The 20,398-nt window shown below is 26.1% G+C and overlaps 1 protein-coding gene across 5 annotated transcripts; it reads left to right on the forward strand.

The window, feature by feature from the left end:
* Positions 1-475: 475 nt before the first annotated feature.
* On the forward strand, positions 476-20,176 carry LOC129971276 (lysine-specific demethylase 4C-like). 5 transcript variants are annotated; one of them, XM_056084893.1, is made up of 3 exons: positions 476-644; positions 5,478-5,558; positions 12,133-20,176. In XM_056084893.1, exon 3 carries the CDS (start codon positions 12,162-12,164, stop codon positions 15,642-15,644), a length of 3,483 nt encoding a protein of 1,160 aa, XP_055940868.1. In that variant the 5' UTR covers positions 476-644; positions 5,478-5,558; positions 12,133-12,161; the 3' UTR covers positions 15,645-20,176. The 5 variants fall into 5 exon arrangements, with proteins under 5 accessions (XP_055940868.1, XP_055940870.1, XP_055940867.1 ...); XM_056084895.1 differs by lacking the exon at positions 5,478-5,558 and having other exon boundaries at positions 476-677; XM_056084892.1 differs by lacking the exon at positions 5,478-5,558.
* Positions 20,177-20,398: the final 222 nt, after the last annotated feature.

The raw sequence follows: 20,398 nt of genomic DNA on the forward strand, positions 1-20,398 counted from the left end.
AAGTATCAAAATTATTGAAATTATTGACATAATTAATTTTATGTTTTCGAAAGTATTTTTATTTTAGTATATTTACTAACAAAAAACCTATCATCCACTTATCAAAAATAGCAATTACATTTCTTGCTCTAAATAGACTGATAAGTTTAATTATAATTACACTGCACTGTGGATGAAATAACTATCAAAGCCAAACATATATATATATTTGAATTCAAATCTTATGTTAGGATTAAAATAGTTAATATCTGAACTAATGTAAGACCTCTAGTGCGACATTAGTTGAAAATGAAGGGGGGGACTTCAATTACGTTAGAGACTTTCTTCGGTTTATTAATTAATTGATTAAATTTTTATTTAATTCATATTATTAACTTATTAAACTCATATTTAAAGAAAAAGCTAAGTATAGAAATCTGTTGATTTTACGAAAAGAATTGATAATTTTGTGTGATATTTGGCAGTACTGTGGAAGTCAAAGCTTCATTTTCTAAACCTGCTTGATCTATAGCAAAATATTATTAGAATGTGTATAAATGGTCGTATTCTTCATTATAAATTATACAAGAAGATTTTTTTGTTGCTATTTAAGAAAGGCAGCAGAGCTTAGCATTTATAAACCGTCTACTGCATATGTTTAAAAGGTACAAAATATTCACCCCTCTTAAACTGATGATGTATGTGTATGTTTGTTTATATTCTTTATATTTTAAAATTAAATGAACGTAAATTGTTTTTAAAAATCATGATATCAACTTATTTTGTCTCTTGAAATGTTAAAATTTATTTAAATGTCTACATCAATTGGCACAGGCAACGAATGTTTACACTGCATGCTTGAGATAACGGTGTTTATATACTGGACGAAATGTATTCGAAAGCTTGAGCATGTTGAGGGAAACTGCATCTACTAATTTTTAGTCCAGAATTTCTTTCTATTGCAAGTTATTCTGTAAGTGGCTTTATGAGGGTTCGTTATCTTTATTAATGCAATTTAAATATGATTTTTATTGTTCTATTTAAAATTATTATTATAGGTTATTCGATAAGTCTTATCGCAGTTTTTTTAATTATGCGAATATTACAAGCAGATATCTAAGATGAAAAATAATATAACCAAATGACATCAAATTGAATGCTTTCGGTAAAATTTTTGTACAATTGTTAAAATAAAGTTGATTATTTTCTGATAATTCTCTAATAAAGATAAAAAAACAACTAAATTCTCTAATAAAGTTTAAAAAGTTATTACTGAAAATGAGCTTTACTCTAAAGTACTTTATTTTGCAAATCTTTGCTAATACTAATTTGATGCACAGTTTATATACTGATATGGTAATCTGTTAAGAAATGCTATATAATTGTTGACTATAGTAGTATTAAAACTAACTTGTTTTATAATGAATGCTTAAAAAATTTTTTTGTATGAGTATTAAACCAAAACATTATGTAAAGTAAGTTATATATTTTGTGTATAAACTTATAATAACTCATTTTCTTGTTGATAAATTTTAATATATTCTTTAAGTAGTATTGCTAAAAATATTCTGTCTTTTTTTTTTTCTTCATATATTTCTTAATATTATTCTGCTTACTAGATAATGAACCTTATTTTATTTCCTTTTTGTGCTTATTCTTCATATAGGTTTAAAATATTTTTAAATGTGCAAAAAAATATTTTTTTTCTCTCTCAGCTCTATAGTAAATGCTTAAGAGGATTAGAAATTATAAAATATTATTTTAATCACTTCCTAGAAAGAAAATGCTAAGATGACATTTATTTTCAGTTGTAATCTGTTTTGAAAGATGCAATTATAGAATAGGCATAATCTAAAAAGATTTGGGATTACAAATAACATATAAATTAAACTTATTTAAAGACTTAATATATTATTGAAAAGAGGAAGGATAACTCCTTAAATGGCAATTTAAGGTATTTTATGCATGATCAAAAACTTTCAATCTAATGCAACACATGAAATTTACTAGGGAAATATTTAAAGCATATGAAAATCATGCATGTAGATTTTATGAACTTCAAACAGTATTTTCTCTTATTTTTAGACTAGGAACATTAAGGAAATTCTATTTATTGTTTGTAATGGCTAGATCAATATTAAACAAAGTTCTGATATTAAACTTTTAAGAGCATGAAGAAAATGAGTTTTCTGGCTCTTTAAATTAAAGTAAGAAAGCTTTTCCACTTTAAATAAAACAAAGCATTTTTTAAAAAGATTGAACAGCATTAAAGACATTTATTTTTAAAGTGAAGATAATTCGAGTTTATCCAATTTTTGTATAAAGCTGTTAGTAATGGAATAAGTGTTTGTTTATTGAATACATTTTCTCCCTCTCCAAAATTGTTAAAATGAGTATCTAAGTAAAATGGCAATATATATATATATATATATATATATATATATATAATAAGAATATTGATGCTATTTCTAAAAGTTTTTTTTTTTTTTTTTTTTTTTTTGCTTGATTAAATTATTTCAAAGTTCTTATTTAAAACATCTATCATCTTTAAGAAAGAAAATTTGCTATGATAATAACATTTAAAAAAATTTCAATTTCAAATAGCATTAAGGACTTTTACTTAGCTTGTAGCTTATAAAAGTCCAGCAGTGTTGCATTTTGATGTAGGAAAAAGTAATTAATAGCTGTTTTGTTGGCATAAGTCATTAATTTGAGTAACTGAAACAAGCTTCTTGTGCTTGGATATGTTACCAGATAAGATTAAGAGATGGAACATAGCTTAAAACTTTTTTTTTTTTTTTTTTTTTGCTTTTAAATGAAAAGCTATTAAGGTTAGATAAAAATTTACTACTTTCAGTGAAAAGCTGTATATATTAAAAGACCTATAAAATAAACAGTTAAATGTTGTGATAAACTTAATTAGGTCAAAATTAAATTTTTATTTTTAAAATGCAAATTTGGATAAAATATTTTTATTTATTAGTTTATTGTTATTTTTTAAATTTCAGTAAAACTTTAAAAATTTCTCTGAAGTATTTATTTTGTGGAAGGAATTTCTGATCGAAGTCTATATAATTTTTTGAAAAGCTTGCCTTTGTTGGGAAAAAATGTAGAGTTGTCAGAAAAAAATGCCTTTACTTTTTGCCAGTCCAGTACTCCAGACTGAATAAACTTGTATTTTAAAAGTGTTATTCTTTGGTTTCAAATGGTATCATAATGACCAATTTCCAAAAAAAAAAAAAAAGGAGGGGGATATTTAATTTAAAAAGTGAAAAAAAATCTTACCTTATGAAATAGATTCTTAAAAACAGTAAATATTAGTGTTCTTAATTATAATGGTCATTGGTATGTATTGTATTCAGGCGTGATAAAGGCAGATTTTTTTCAATAATAGAGACAAAATATTAGTTTTAATTATCATGTTTTTTTTTTTTTGTTGTTGTTTTTTTTTTTCAATTTATTATTATGGTACTATTGGAATTCATAGAATGACACTTTTAGATTAATTTGCTTATCTGTAAATTTTAAAAAATTATTTTTTGATGAACCATATTTTTTTTCAATCAAAGTCAAACTTAAAAAAAAAATAATGCAGATATTGTGAGTTTTTACTATTTTCTTCAATATAAGAGGCGTTTAAGTAAATTTAGAAAAATTTTGCTCAAGTTTAAAATAAAAAAAATGTAGAATATTTTTTCATATTTGCATCTTTTAAGAAGCTACCCTTGACTGAAATAAGCTGCATATTGTTTAGCTGCTCAATTAATAGTCCTTTTTAGGTTACAGGTCTAATTTTTTAACTCTAAAATTTTATTCTTTCCTAATTAATAGTATTTTTTTAAACTTAAAAGCAGAAATCTTGTATCCCACTTCTCTTTTACCCTTACACCATAACAAATCCAGGTGTAAAATTAGAAGGTTATTTTGGATTGGCAATCCAACACTTTAAATCAATAAAATTGCTCTATGTATTTCCCACCTCATATTTTAATATTTGTTATGGCATTTCAACTAAACTATAAGAACTATTAAATTGAATGTTCATTGATTATTCATGTTATAATTGTTGAAGGGAGGGAAGATTAAATTAAAATTAAATGAAAAGTGATAAAATTATGGAATTTTTTTTTCCGCATTTCATCTCTAAAATCTGTCTCAAATGTTTTATTTTGCAATGCTCAGTAGTATTAATTAACAAGAATTATTTTTAATGACTTTTCTCTAAACGTTGTTCTTTTTGCATTTAAATATCTTAGAAATACTTCAGATGTCTTAATTTTTGAGGAAATTGCATAAAATTTTTAATAAATATTCCTGATGAATATTAAAATATAACATGGTATCCATTTTACGTTTTCAAAACTCTTAGATATTATTAAAGTTAATTCTAGTTCAGAAAGCTCAAAAGTAATTTGACTAAAACATTAAAAAACATTTATTATTATTACAATTTTTGTTTTTAAGAGTAATTTAATTTATTTTATAGTTGTTTTTAAAGATATTTGATGCTTGTATATTTTAATATATATGTGCATAAAAAATTTCCAAACACTATGTCAATAATTTAAATAAATGCCTAATAATGTTCAACTGACCCTGAAGAGTGGGGATTTCTTTTTTGTAATTTTTTACTAATAAAGTTTTGTGATACAACTAAAGTAAAAATTAATGTTATTAAATATTTTTTATATTATTTAAAATTATATAAAAAATAAAACTCATCCTTGCTTTGAGTACTTTGTTTGCGACTTTTATAACCCTACCCTATCTTACCTTATAGTAATTTTCTGAGAAAATTATATCCTTTCTGATTCTGAAAAAGTTATTCAAGATTTTAATGGTAAATTTAAATAGCAAATGCCAAGAATAAACTTTTTCTTTGTAAAAAGTTGAAATTACTGTAACTCTGCAGCATCTAAGGAAACTCGAGGTATCTAGTGGTTGACAAAGAAATTATCATTACTTTTTTTAAGCATAAAATTTCATATATTTTAATCTTAATAAAATTATAAATATCATCCAAAAAATGTAATTATAGCTTTTTTTTTTGTCCTGAAAAGGAAGGGGGGGATGCATGAAATTATACATAAAATTTTACAAAACTTTATAAGGCTAATTAGAGAGGCTGTCACTTCTTATTTAGAATAAATTTATTAATAAGTAGCAAAGTCTCAGTTATTCAGCATAAATGATAGTAAAATTGTGAAGTTGTTGAAAATGTTCAATAATAGAGTAAGGAAAAGAGTGAAGACTTTTAGCTGAAAAGTTATGAGTCAAATATTAAATAACATTTCATAATATAGTACATTTCAAGATTTAAAAAAATGTGTTTGTTATAATCTAATTATTTAGGCTTATTTTGATTGTAATAATAAAATAAAACCTGTAATAATAAATGTATAAGGATTGTAATAATAAAATAATAAAGGATCTTTGAAGGCAGAACAGCATTTAATAAGTATGTAATATTGAGTTGTTCCTTTGAAATTCTTTTCCAGCTGCTGTATTATGCCATCTCACAAAAAACATTATTCTGTGCTTGAGACCTCCTCTTGCTGTCTGCATGCCTGAAAGTTATTGTAATATTATTTATTTTATCAATAATGCTACTATATTCAATGAATACAGTATTGCTTATACTATAAATACAGTATTGTTGCATACAATATGCAGTAATGTTAAGAGTATCCTTATGTTTTAAATCATTCAATCATTGATTTAGTTTGATATTGTTGATCTAACTTCTCTATAAGAACAATAACTCTTTTTACTTTAGTTCCCCAAATAAAACAATTATAAAAAAAGCATGAGTGAGAATTGAACGATTAAAACAAGCATCATTGGATAAAACTGTAGCTGTATGCGTGCATTTGTGAATTGGCTTGCTCATGTACTAAATTGTTATCCAAAACCATAGCTTCATTACACAGGAGCAAGATTTCATGATCCAATTTTTCTGACACGTAAAACTTGTATCTTTCATGAGAAAACTTGCAATGATATATCGTAAATTTTAATCCTTTTACTCAAAATTATTATAAATAATGTGTGATTAAATAGTTATATTTATTTTATAAAGTATTAAATTGAAACAAAAAATATTTAAACAGGGTATATAACATCATGAAAAGCGCTTTATTTTCTTCAGAAATGCAAAGGCAGCTTTTTGTTTCCCCACAAGTTGAATACGATAATTCAAAAGAATAATCCTAAAAACTTGTTTATCAGATGTATCAAGAAAGAAAACCAAGAAAAGGGAAGAATTTGGACAAGAGACCTATGGGTTTCAACACATATTAACACTTAATGAACTTTTTTTTCCTGTTCTCTCTTTCAACAAGGATGTGCAATGCCATTTATTGAAATACTGGAATAGTTATCCAGAGGAAGCAGTTCTAAATATGCACTATGCCATACTTGTTGCGGCTCAAAAAGTATTCAAAATAAAATCTTAAAAAAAAAAAAATCTCATATAAAAAATTTTTTTAGTGTTTGAGATGTTGAAGAATTTATTTAAATTATTTTCTGGTAAGTGTATGTTTAACCTTTTTATATGTTGCTAAAGAAGATCATGCAAATTGGTCCAATCAATGAAAATATGAAGACAGTAGGTTGAATTTGGCACTCTAAAGAGAAATTTTGAATATGAAAGAAGCTGCTGTAAAAATACTTCCAATGAATCCTCTTTAGTACATTTCCTATTCAGTCATTATTCTTATTGATATATTATTTTGGTGCAATCCCTTGAATTACCTATTAGAAAAACATTAATATACTATACTGAATTGTAATTATGTTAATTGATCGCATAAAATCTAATATGGTGAGATTTTAACTAGAATGAGAATTCAATGATCATGATTTCTTTCACAGTGTAATTGCTAAATCTTTTCATCCATTTGAAAATTATCATTTGTTGGACCAATCTTGTCGAATTTTAGTTTTTACTAAGGGGAGAGGACCCTACTAGTTCTGGTACTTAAAATTTTTAAAGAAATAATAAAAAAAAAAGTTTTTCAAAATTTTTATTTTTCAGGATTTTTTTATAATGTTTTTATCTTTTTCTTTCTTTTTATAACTTTTAAATGTCCACCCCCTCCTCCACAATGAAATCTCGCTTTGTATATTAAGTTTGTCTTGATGACAGATCAATGCACAGCATAAATCATTGAAGTTAGGAGTATGAAATTTGGAAAATTGCTACTGGAGAATTAAGAGACCAAATAAAAATGGCATTTCAAAATTTTGATAGAAGTTTAATTGAAAAAATAAAAAGAATTTTAACATGTTGTTGCCATAACTTAAAAGCAAAATATTATTTTTACATTGTTTTAAATGTTAAAAAAAAAAAAAAAAAAAAAAAAAAAAAAAACTTTCTACTTATACCAATTTTGTTTGAATGAATGCATTCCTTCTTTTTTAGTTTTAGTAATTTTTTTAACAAAAATTTGGGCATAATTTGTAACAATGATTTTTAGTGTAATGAAATTCAAATCTATATAATTGTTAATGTTGAGATAAAAAAAAGTTTCATTGCTTTAATTTAAAATTTTAAAAGTTTTTTAAAGCAGTTCATTGAATGAAATTTTTCATTTGAAGCTTTGTTAAATTTTTAAGTAATGTGATATATTATCTTGTGCTGGCTTCAAAAAATGTTTCAACTAGCATTGTTTATTTTCATTTTGCTTCTAACTACAGCACTGACTCTTTTTGAATTTGTGACTTTATTTATGGAGACTATAAGTAATTAAGGCATTTCCATTCCTTAACAATTATATTTTTCTATAATTTTTATAAACCTAAAGTTAAAAAAAAAATGTTAAAAAGCAAGTTTTTATTATATTTTTGGAATGTAAAACATTAAAAAATAAATGGGGCCTTTATAAAACCTTAGAAGTAAGAAGCAATAAGACAATTTTTTTTATGGTTTGACCATTTTTGAATGCTACAATTCATTTCTATTAAAAAAGCTTATTAGAACATGCCATTGTTCAGTCATCAATTTTGTGACAATTTTTCCAGTCTCATGATGGTAGTCATTCTAGAATGCTTAGTTCTTAGATTTATACAACTGCAACCAAAATTTCAAAATATAGCGAGTTGATAGAGAAAGAAATTCGCCTTTTCCATCCCAGCTTTGTTGAATCTTATTTGTTGTTGCATATATAAAAATCAAATACAAACTATTTGGCCATAATCTTGATATGTTCAAAAATTATCTAAATAAATTGATAGTTTGTTAGTTTTAAGAAATATTGAAAAAGAGCACAGATCATTATTGTTGTTGTTATAAAAGTTGACTTAATTTTTTGGTATTAAAGATCATAAAAATGGGGGGGGGGATGTTTTTGTCAAAATCAAAAAGACCTAATTTGTTTTACTATAGAAGTTATTTGTGAAAAGGTTGTGCAAACATAAATAAATATTAAAATTTTAAAAACACAAATTTAAAATTATTTTTAGAAAATAATTTTAATAAAAAAATTTATTTATTATAAAAATGAAGATGTCATATAGAAAATATGCTGGTTTATATATATGTACATATACAAAAGTGCTTTAAAATATTTAATTTTTGCAGCAATTTCTCACTATGCATCCTGTTAAAATTTTATTTTACTAATTTTAAGATTTATTTCCTCTTGAAGTTACATAGAACTATTCTGTGATATATATGAATTAATTAAAGGCACTGTGTCATTAAAACTTTTCTCTTTTTAAATATATTCTATTTATTCCATAATGCTTTAAAAAATATTGAGGTAACTCAGTTTTGGATGTTTAGTTTAGTATTTATGTCAGTTAAAATGGAACGACAGGTAATTTAACTTCTGATAAAAGAACTTTACATCTCTCTATCTATCTATATATAATCTTAAATTAATTAACTCTTTGTTCTTTGATGTACCTTTATAAAATAAATTTAAAACATAACTTTATGTAACTTTTACTTTACAAAATTATTAATTTACAAAATTAATTTAAAATTATTGAAACAAAAATAATAGCCAAAAACTAAAGACTATTTGGATCATTTATCTTTCTCCTGATTAAAATTTATCTATTAAATATATATTAAATTCATGCATTTATTATTTGACATTCATTAGTGTGGAGGGATTTTAATATACTCATTATTACATTAAATTTCAAAATGCATAATGAGCAGAAATTGTAGAGTTGTTGATTTCTGCAATATTACTTTATCTTGCTTTATTATTATTATGCCCTGCAAATTACTTTTGAAATTTTATATAATTTTTTATTATTTTTCTTCTCTTATTTATTGCTAGCTGATATACCTAGTTTTAATTAAAATGGAAATATTTTATTTCCCGGAATCCTATTATCACTTGTCTTTTTTCTGTCAGTGTATATTAATGACTTTTAAAAATCACCAAAAGATTATTTTTCCTTAATTTTTTAAGAATTATACAGAATTTAATTATAGATTCTGTATGGCAGTCCAGAGGCAAATTTTTAGTCATTAAAAAAATTAAAAAGTAATGCATAGGATATTTGAAAAGATATTGTTTTATAATACCTTAAAAATTAATATGTATTTATGTTCAAAATTATTTTTTTCAGCCTTTAATTTGATGATGTAAGGATAAAACTATCATATATGAAATGTTACAACCCTGGTTTTATTATCAATTTATTATATTTATTTGTACTAAATATTTAATATTATAAACAGATGGCTGTTTATATGCAACATGCAGATTGTTTTAAAACAATAAAAGTTATTTTTAACTATTTTAAAATAACCTTGGCTTTTTTTCAAAGCTTCAAATGAATGTTTGCTTTTTTTATTGCATAATTGATTATATTACCTTATATATTTTATCTGTGTTAATATAAAAGAATTAATTATTAACAGAGATCTATTTGATAATTAATCTTTTTCTTGTTATTAAAAAACAACATTAGAAATTTTTCAGTAATTTATATAAATAAAAGTAAAGTTCACAAACAATTTATATAAAAATGTAAACTGCTGTAACTGTAAATTAGACTTTTTTTTTTTTTTTTTTTTTTTTTCAAAATTTTGTCTGCAAATATGTCTGAGGAAGAGAAAGGCTTGATAACAGTTAATTAGATATTTTATGAGTGAGTTCATGTGTAGAAAAGATTTTGGGTACTATTGAATGGAAAATATTAATTGTTTTAAATAATTTTCTTTGTCTTGCCAATTAATCTTTCTAATTAATTGTCTTTTGTTTTTGTTAATAGTTTATGAAAAATTCTTTTGTACATTTTGTATAATTTCTAAAAAATCTATGAAATTTAAAAATTATTTGATGCAATTGATATTCTTATTTTACTTGAAAATAAATTTTCAAATTATGATTATATATAAAGCATTTATACACTGATATATTATACATATTTGAAAGCTTTTATTAACATGCATATTACTGTTCTGTTGAATGCTAAAAAGAAGTATGAAGTGCTTCAAATTTTGCTCACAAATACTGCACTGAAGGAAGACTTTGTAATGATTAATTAAATAGTTAAAAATTTTATTAATGAAAGGTATGAAATTATTTTTTATTTCATGAAGTATCAATTATTCCAGTTGGCAAAAAAAGATGAAAATTTACTTCTTCAAAAGGAATGTGTATATCGCCATTATGTATGTATTTTCTACTGATATGAATTTTTTTTTCTGCCTTATTATTTGTAAGTTAAAACTAACCTCAGTAACTTAATTTCTTGTTATTAAAAAAAAGGGACCGTCTAAAATTTAAACTTCATATTTTTTTAAAATATATTTATAAACTGAATAAAATAAAATATTATTATTGCCAGCATTTATATCATTTTAAAAATAAAAATAAAAACTGAATTTTTTACTGAATCCGTGAAATGTTTTTTGAGTAATGCTTTGAGTTATTATAAATTATGAAACTTATTTTGTAGAGCACATAAAACTTCAATGCCGAATGACTCTGCTTTCAGTTCTTATATTTTTTTTTAACAAAAAGACATGCGTGGATTCCTTAAAGTGTTTTTATATTAATTGCAGTTTCATCACTTCCATTTTATTTTAAGATTGAATTTTATTGGTGCTAATAGAAAATTAGAGAGAGATGCATAGTACAATGAACAGAATGACTTAAGATCTATGTACCAGTGTAAGTGAATGGTATGACTATCAAAATTTGAAGCTTAGAAATATTTTGCTGAAAAACCTATTATGAGAACAACTTATATAATATATTATTTGAACATTTTAGCAAGAATTGTTACTGGTAAACCGGTTGCTCGCAAAAAGCAACCGGTAGAAAATGTTTTTGAAAGAATTCCTTCCATTACCTGAAAATAATTCAGTTGGTTGTGTTGTGAATCATAGTTAAAATCTACATTGATTGACTCCTTTTTAAAAATTTATTTTTAAATACAAAGTGCATAGTACTGAGTGCTAACTTATAATTTTACAGAAACAATTATAATTTTAAAATTCTTCTTCTCTTTAGTTTTGTAAATCTAAAGTAAAAATTCTATTAGTTTAAATATTTTCATACTTTTCTCAGGTTTTACAACAACAAGGGGGGGGGGGTCCTACAAAATATATTTTAAATAAATATTCCTGAGCAGAAAAATGATAAAGAATTGTGAATTTTGAGTTAGAAATAAAATATGAACTTTCAATAAATGTCCTCAAGTTATTTAGCTATGAAGCATACAGTCATCAAAAATTGATCAATAGTGAAACTGTCCTCAATCAAAAACAAGATAAGAATATTCCCTTAATGGGAATATTTTTACAAAATTTTCTGGAGAAATTTCATTTCAGTTTTATCAAATGACTCTCTAGTGCTAATCCATTAGTTACTTTTATTGAGAAGAAGTCTGTAAATCTTGTTTCCCATTGTTATATTATCATATTCTATACTCCATTCTTTAATAATGTGATGCTATTATTTCTTGTTCTGAATTAGGAATAGCATACAAGCCAGTAGGTGACTATAATGAACAAAACATATTTAATTTTTTGCTGTAGTTGAGACTATATGTTATGACATAAGTTTAAAAAAATTATGAATATTTAAGTATATTCATATTAGTATATTTAAGCATATTCATATTAATTTATTTTGTGCAAACTGTTTATTAATTAGTTTTTTTTTTATTTTTTTATTTTAGATATTTAAAGGTTGAATAAAAATTGAATCATGTCTGGAAGTTCATGTCCTCGAATACAGGTCTTCCGACCTACTATGGAAGAATTCAAAAACTTTTCACAATATATTGAGAAAATTGAATCATTAGGGGCACATAAAGCTGGATTAGCAAAAATAATCCCTCCTGAGGGCTGGACTCCCAGAAAAAAAGGATATGATAATATTGATCTTATAATACCTGCACCAATATCTCAGGAAGTTACAGGAAGTCAAGGTTTATATCAGCAATTAAATATTCAAATAAAAGCTATGACTGTCAAGGAATTTGAACAAATAGCAAATAGCAGTAGATATGCAACTCCAACACATTTTGATTATGAAGATTTAGAAAGGAAATATTGGAAAAATATAACTTTTAATTCCCCTATATATGGGGCGGATGTTTCAGGGTCATTGTATGATGATGATGTCAATGAATTCAATATTCAGAGGCTAAACACAATTTTAGATTTAGTGAAAGAAGATTATGAAATTCAAATTGAAGGTGTTAATACAGCCTATCTTTATTTTGGAATGTGGAAAACAACTTTTGCCTGGCATACTGAAGACATGGATTTATATAGTATCAATTATCTACATTTTGGTGCTCCTAAATCATGGTATGTTGTTCCACCAGAACATGGACGACGTCTTGAACGACTTGCTGCTGGATTTTTCCATCAAAGTCATCAAGACTGTGCTGCATTTCTGAGGCACAAAATGACCATTATCTCGCCCACTGTTTTGAATAAGTTCTCAATCCCTTTCCAAAAAATAACCCAAGAGCCTGGGGAGTTTATGATTACTTTTCCCTTTGGTTACCATTCTGGTTTTAATCATGGATTCAATTGTGCTGAATCAACAAATTTTGCTTTACCTCGTTGGGTTGAGTATGGAAAGCGAACAATTTCTTGTTCATGCAGAAATGATTGTGTTAAAATATGTATGGATATTTTTGTAAAGAAATTTCAACCAGATAGGTATGAATTGTGGAAAATTGGTAAAGACATTGGCACTCATCCTGAAGAACCAACAAGGCATTATGCTGCACCCCCACCTAGGAAAGTAGAACTCGCAATTCTAGCCCAGCGTGAACAGCAAAAGAAAGTGGCTAAACAAGCTCTTGTTTCCCAAAAGATCAAGAGGCATCCTATTTCGAATGTTGGGAAGAAAGAGCTCCGCTCCTCTGCTATCCACGCTCGTGAAAGCGATGAAGAAACTGAACTCTATGATGTAGATGATGCCTTGATGTATAAAAAGCCAAAGAAAACACCAAGGAAGAAAAATAAAAATTCTGTAAATGTAAGGAAAATCAAATCTGAAACTAAAAAAGAAGGAAGAAGAGAAATGAATATAGAAATTAAAAAAGAATCAGACAGTGGTACAGATGTTCAAAAACTTAAAGATGAGCAGTTGAACATTAAAATTGATGATATAGTGCATAAAGTGAAAGATACTGTTGTGAAGAAAGAAAATATTAATTTAGATAATAAATTTTTATTAGATTCTAATGGCAATTCATTGAAACAAGATATGTTCAAAGAAAGAAAAATAAATAAACCCTACGAATTGGTAGGGAATGATAGTGTAATGGATAATCCACCAGAATTGAAACCATTTTGGCATCCTGAAGTAAAAACAAAAATTACCCCTGATTCTACCATTAACAGCGATGATAATAGTTTATCATTTCAGAAAGCTGAAGAACTAATTATTAACCAATATCCTCATCTGAAACAGGCTATACATATTGGAACTTTTTCAATTGGTCCTGTCAATACTAAACTTGAATCAAGATCTATTTCATTGTTTAATCAAGGTATACAAAGAAACACCATTCTTTCAGAAAATGGAATGAATGATCAGAATGTGAAACCAAAAGATTTGCTGACAAAGAGCTCGTTCGCTTCTAATTCTGCCTTTCCTCAGACTTGGCGATGTGAGCAGACTAATAATGGAATAAAAATAAAAATGGTCCCAACTGAGACAGTTCAACAATGTAATAAAATTTCTCCTGGTCCCACCGCAAATGCTATAAAAAGTCCAGTTCTTGAAGTTTCATATAACTTAATTACAAATCAAAAAGAAAAAACTGAGAGTTCTGAACAAAAGAATAACTCAATAGAAATTACAGAAATCAAAGAAATACCAAATTTACAAACCAGAGAACCAAACAGAATTGTGAGAAAGAGAAAAAGTACCAATCAATCATCTGCTAGCGATTCTTCACCGAGTGGATTGAGTTCCAAAGTTCAAAGGGCTGATAGCTCTGTGAAGAGTTGGTCTCATCCCATAAAAGATCTATGGCAACATGAGCCAAAAAATTTAGAAGCTGAAATTTTGTTTAATGAGAAATTAGCCAGTATACCACCTCATTGTGCAATTTGTGTCATATTTACACCAATATACAATAAATCAGATTTCCCATCGGAACCTTCTGATGTGCCTTCATACAGTTCTGTCCGAATGCCAGCTTATTGCTATGGAAATTCCTTAAATAAGGAATGTTTGCTGGATACTAATAGTCTTCTTAGGCCTGATGGCACTGCCCCCCTTTTAATTTGCTCCATTTGTAAAGTATGTGTCCATGCTTCTTGCTATGGCATATCAATGTTACCTATGGGATCTTGGACTTGTACAAAGTGTTCAAAACAAGCAATGGAAGCAGAATGCTGCTTATGCGTTCTGAGGGGAGGAGCATTAAAACCTACAAATGATAACCGCTGGGCTCATATAATATGTGCTGTTCTCATTCCTGAAACATATTTTGAGAACACTCTTCAAAAGCAACCCATCAATGTGTCAAATATACCTCCTGAACGGCAACGTTTAAAATGCAAGTATTGTTTGAAGGCATCTGTTACAAGATGTTCTAAGGGCATATGTATACAGTGTCTGAGTGGAAGATGTTATCTGCCTTTTCATGTTACTTGTGGATATATGGCTGGTGTAATATTTGAGACAAATGACTGGCCTGAACCAATACATATGATTTGCACAAAGCATGCAGCTGCTAGGCGTAAACCACCAAAAAGACAGCTGACCAATGTTACTGTTGGAGAAAAAGTTGCTGCAAAGCATAAAAATAAAAGATACTACTGGGCGAGTGTAAAAAAGAAATTTATCCAAGAATACTATTCTATATTGTTTGAGGACAATTCAACCTCTAACAATACATTACCTGAAGATATTGTAAGCAAAAATATTGCCCGAGAAGGACCTCCACGAATAAATGAAAAAGTTCAAGTTAAATGGACAGATGACAAAATATATAATGGAATTTTTAAAGGATCTCAATCAGTGGAGTTGTATCTGATAGAATTTGATGATGGCTATGTGCTAAATCTAGACAGGAAACAGATTTATGCTGCAGATGAAGAATTGCCTAAAGAAGTTCAGATGAAACTTTCACATTCTAGTGATCGACGAAATCTTGATTTTTCTGCTGCAGCAGAAGGTAAACGAATTAGAATAACTAATCATAAGTACAGTTAAGTTTCACTTTTTTTTATATATGTAGCTTGTTGAAAGTCAAAAGACTGTTTTAATGCCATAGTTCTGTTATTGCAAATCATACCACACCTTCACAAATTGACTTTACATTAATCTTGAAGCACTTTTAAAATTGTCATTGATTCAGTCTGTCATTTTAAGTAAAGTTTCCTGCAAAAACCATTTCAGTATCGGTTTTCATGAAAAAGAATTGTAAATAATTTTAAGTCAGATTTTGAAGACATAAATCACATGTTACTACTCTGCTTCATGAATAGGGTTTATCATGGCAGAAATTTGTACAGCTGACGTCAGTGTATATATCCATGATTTAAAAATTTATAATATAATTGTGTGACATTGTTCTGAATTTAATGTTGTCTGTCTCCTTATAACTAGCAGTTTAACCTGTTTTTGTTTTCTTTCTGCATAGTTAATTTTTATTTTGTGGATAGATACTTCTTGTCCACTTATAGAGACTAGTAGAGTTAGTCATTTTCTATTCATTTACTTTTGTATTAAAATTTTCACCTCCTCACAAATTAGGTAAATTAGGCTTAGATCCATTATTTAAAAATGTCATTTTATTAGCATTTTTTTTTTTAAACCTGTGACATCGTGTATTCCTCTTATTGTAACTCCCCGTTCACTGTATTGCTTCCCCCCCCTTAAGTTAAAACTTTTAAAAGTTTATGGAGGAACTAAACAGATTTTACCAATATATTTTATTTAGAGATGATATATCTAATATTTGAAATTATTATACTAAATTGCAAAATTTGTTATGAATTCAATTGTATATTTTGGTTAATGTTTTGTTTAAACCTGATTGTTAATGTTTATTTCTAAATCACATGCATTTTTTTTTATTACAATATATTTTTCTTTTATATCCATGCAACCATTTGTTAAATTTATTTATAAATAAAAGATGTCTTAATTCGTAGTTTTGTAACATTATTTTAATTCGTTGATTCTTAATTCTAGATTTCGGTAAATTTTTTTTGAAGTGTGTTAAAAACATCAAAATTAAGAAAACTGTGAAGCAAAATTACCCCTTCCCTCCCTCTCTCCTATTTTAAAAATAAGAAGACTTTAATAGTCTGTAAAAAAAATTTAACTTTCATACATAGTAAAAAATAAGCAAACAAAGATTACTTTAGAATTTCTTACATTAACTTGAAAATGAATCTGAAGAAGGGGGGGAATTCAAAATAATCTAACTAATAAATCTGGTATATTTAACTCTTATAAATCAGATGTGGAACATTAATCGATAAAGTTTATTTGTTTCACTGTTATTTTCATATACATATCATTAAGATGTGATAAGCCAAGTATTAAAATTCAGGAGAACTGTCAGTAAAACTTTTTTAATCGATTGATTTAAAATTTGTGGAATTTAAAGTGTCTGCAGTTTTATTTGGAAAAACGGGAATAATAATAAAAGAAAACTGTTTTTAAACTAACTGAAAAGCACTTATATAAAGATGCATTTATTTTACTTTTATTTGAAAATTAAGGAATATTTAAGTAATTTTTGTTATGTTAAAAAAATTATATGTGTAATTTTATTAAAAGTTAAGAATATTCTTATTAAGAAATATTTAAAAATTAAATTCATGTTTAAAACTCTGAAGTTTTCATTTATGTCATACTTTTTACTTGGTTCTGTCGACTATCAAAGGTATAGAAGACAGGATTATGGTCATAGTTGATATTTGTTATTATTGGAGATAGAAATCTTATTGTTAATTCTATATACTCAATTTTTTTATATGAAAATATTTTTGGTATTTGTTTTTGTATATTTGGCTATGGAATTTCTTTTTAAGATGTAAATTATTTACAACTGGATGCATCTATTATTCATCAGCTATTTCTTTCTAAAATGATTTGTTTCTTTTGGCTCAGACATCTAGATGCTCATTATTTTTCCTAAAAGAAATGAGCCATTTGAGTTTCAAAATCTTTTTCTTTATGTTTAATAAATAAATGTTATAAATAATAATGCTGCTGCATTTACATAAGTATAACAATTGTAGTTTTTTTTCTTGGCATCTTGAATCTAAACAAATTTCTAAATATTAAACCTGTAAATTTTTTTAAAGTTGAAGTGATTTTTAGCATTTTGCAATTTGAGCAAAGAAATCTTTTGAAAAGGTTTTTAAAGTTTTCCAATAGTGTAAAATAAAAAATATATATATATATATATATATATATTTTAAGTGATGGCTGTCATCTTGTTTGTATAATGTACTTACGTGCATTATACTTGCTGCATTTTCAAAATGGAATGAAGGGGGGAAAAAAAATCCTCAATTCTAACATACATTGAATCTGAATATTTTTATAGTGTTCATGTAAAACATCTTTCTTGCTGTTAATTTGTAGTAATTTTAATTGTGAAATTATGTAAACAGAGAAAAAAGCAGGTATATGTATCAAAAATGGTATGTTTGTTGCTTTATTATTTTGAATTACCACACTTCATTTTTCTGATTTTTTTTTTTTTTTTTCCCTTGCTTCCTATTTATAGGAAATTTTCACTTTCTGATTTTTTTTCTTTGAAATATTATTTTAATTCTCACAACAAAAATTGCAATTTTTAGTTTATAATTTGTTTGAGGCTAAAAGTTTTCTTAGCATCCATGTTTTTAAATAACTTGGGTATTAATTAAATTGCAATTTAATGTTCTAAAAATTAAATTATTGCTGAAGTATCACATTTTAATTTTTCGTCTCTGTTAGATTATTTGATCCCCCTCCCCCCTCAAAAAATGTATCTAATAAATTATTATTTGTTTAATATTTTCAGTTTAATTCCAAATTTTATGTTTTGTAAAATAAAAGATATTTGATTTTTCTTACATTTTTTAAAGTGTACAGTTAAATGGTTTGATATTTCATTTATTCTATGATGATATATATTCATTGAAACATGCCATTTTAAGCAAAATGTTTTATTTTTACAATAGCCAGTTTTAATAGCATCTGCCAGTTTCTATATTCAAAAAAATTATTCTGTAATATAAAAAGTATTGTAGAAATAGAAATAGTTTTGATAGTTCAGATTTTTGTGGCTTTTTATTATTTTATTTTTGTGATATATCAGTCTTTTCTTGTGGTCTGAAATATAATCTGAGTAATTTAACAGGTTTCACTGCCATGATTTTGTTTCCCTAGTGTTTGTGATTACCCATGTTAAAAGGGACATAGTAAGTTTGTGAGCATATCATTTGTTGTCTTAAATGTGTAGCATATTTATTAGTTGATTTTGTTTCTCTTGTCACATCTCTTTCTCTAAAAAATCCCGTCCAAAAAATTTTTATACGCGTAACATGTCACACCCTCAGATCAAAATGTTGACTATCAGAAAGATAATAGATATTTATATATCATTCTTGCATCCAATTATCTATATAAAACATATTACTTAAAAACAAAATTGTATAATTTTCTGCAAAATCTCCTTAGCTTTAGTGTATTAATTATTGGAAGCCCGAAAAATTATTACATTGCTGCTTTTGAAAGGATTAAAATTATGGAGTGAATTGTGATTTATATATTACAGTGACCAGGGAGTGCATCGGTAATATTATTTTAATGTAATGTTTTGCATCGTGCACTATGTGTTTGTGAATTTCTGCATGGATATTTTAGAACTGGACTTGTTATATATTAGTAGAATGTCCAAAAAATATCTTAGAATTGTAGGGGGAAATGAAATGATTCTTTATTGAGTAATATGATTGTACTACTGTGTATAATATTTGTGTGTGTTTATTCTTGTTAATACAGCTTATTATAGAAGTGGTATGTTCTGAAATATTGATACATTATTGAGGTAGACTGAATTTATTATAAAGTGTATGACATATTATGCAATAATAAAGATATGAAGTGAAGCAATAAGAATTTATCGTATTTTTGTGTGGTATAATTGAGATATGGATAGTGAGAGGAATGATTATAAAAGTGATATATTCTGAAGTGTGTTTATTGATATATGGATTGCGATAGGTTTGGGTTTGAAATCAAAACATTACATGTGCACTTATTTACTTTTATTGTATTTGTAACTTTTTAAAAATATTTAATATAAAAAAACTGATGATAATTTCTTCATCAAGGAAAGACCAAATTTTCCCCATTCCTCACGAGTTACAATCATTCATTAAATTGTACTTTTTCAATGAAGTAGTTGTATGCAATTTTTTGTAATAAATTGTGTGTAGCTTTAATCTTTCTTTTTAAAAATAGATTTCTCTTTGTGTCCTATTTGATGAGCATATTTTGACTGCTTTAGAATACATTAATCTGTGTTTGGTATGTGGTGTTTGTCCCATTTTGAAAATGTTTTTCCTTTCATTGAAATTTATTTTGTTGATATTCTCCTAAGAATTAGCTTGGGTTGTATTTCTGTGTGAGAGGTAGCAACTTCTCATTTTTTGACCTTTTTCTGTATTATGTTAGAGACATCTTTGTATTTATGACCGACTTCATTTTAGAAATTAATAAAGTACATGTTACCATGTTATTTGTTTTACTTAATTTTCACATCGAACATAAATAGTGATTTCAAAGAAAAATGCAGGAGTATCTCAATCCATTGTACAAGCCTGATTTTGGTAAGAAAATCCGGTTGTATATTAAACGCATACCATTGATACTTTTGGGTGAACTGCATATTAGTAGTGAAAATAGTCAAAATTTAGTTATGACTAATGTAACATTTTTGGCTAATGTGTTAAGAA

Source organism: Argiope bruennichi, chromosome 6, assembly GCF_947563725.1.
Source record: "Argiope bruennichi chromosome 6, qqArgBrue1.1, whole genome shotgun sequence".
Classification (NCBI taxonomy): Eukaryota; Metazoa; Arthropoda; class Arachnida; order Araneae; family Araneidae; genus Argiope; species Argiope bruennichi.

Bases quoted from the DNA above. Each gene is read 5' to 3' on its own strand.
- LOC129971276 (XM_056084895.1), top strand. From the start codon at position 12,162: ATGTCTGGAAGTTCATGTCCTCGAATACAGGTCTTCCGACCTACTATG.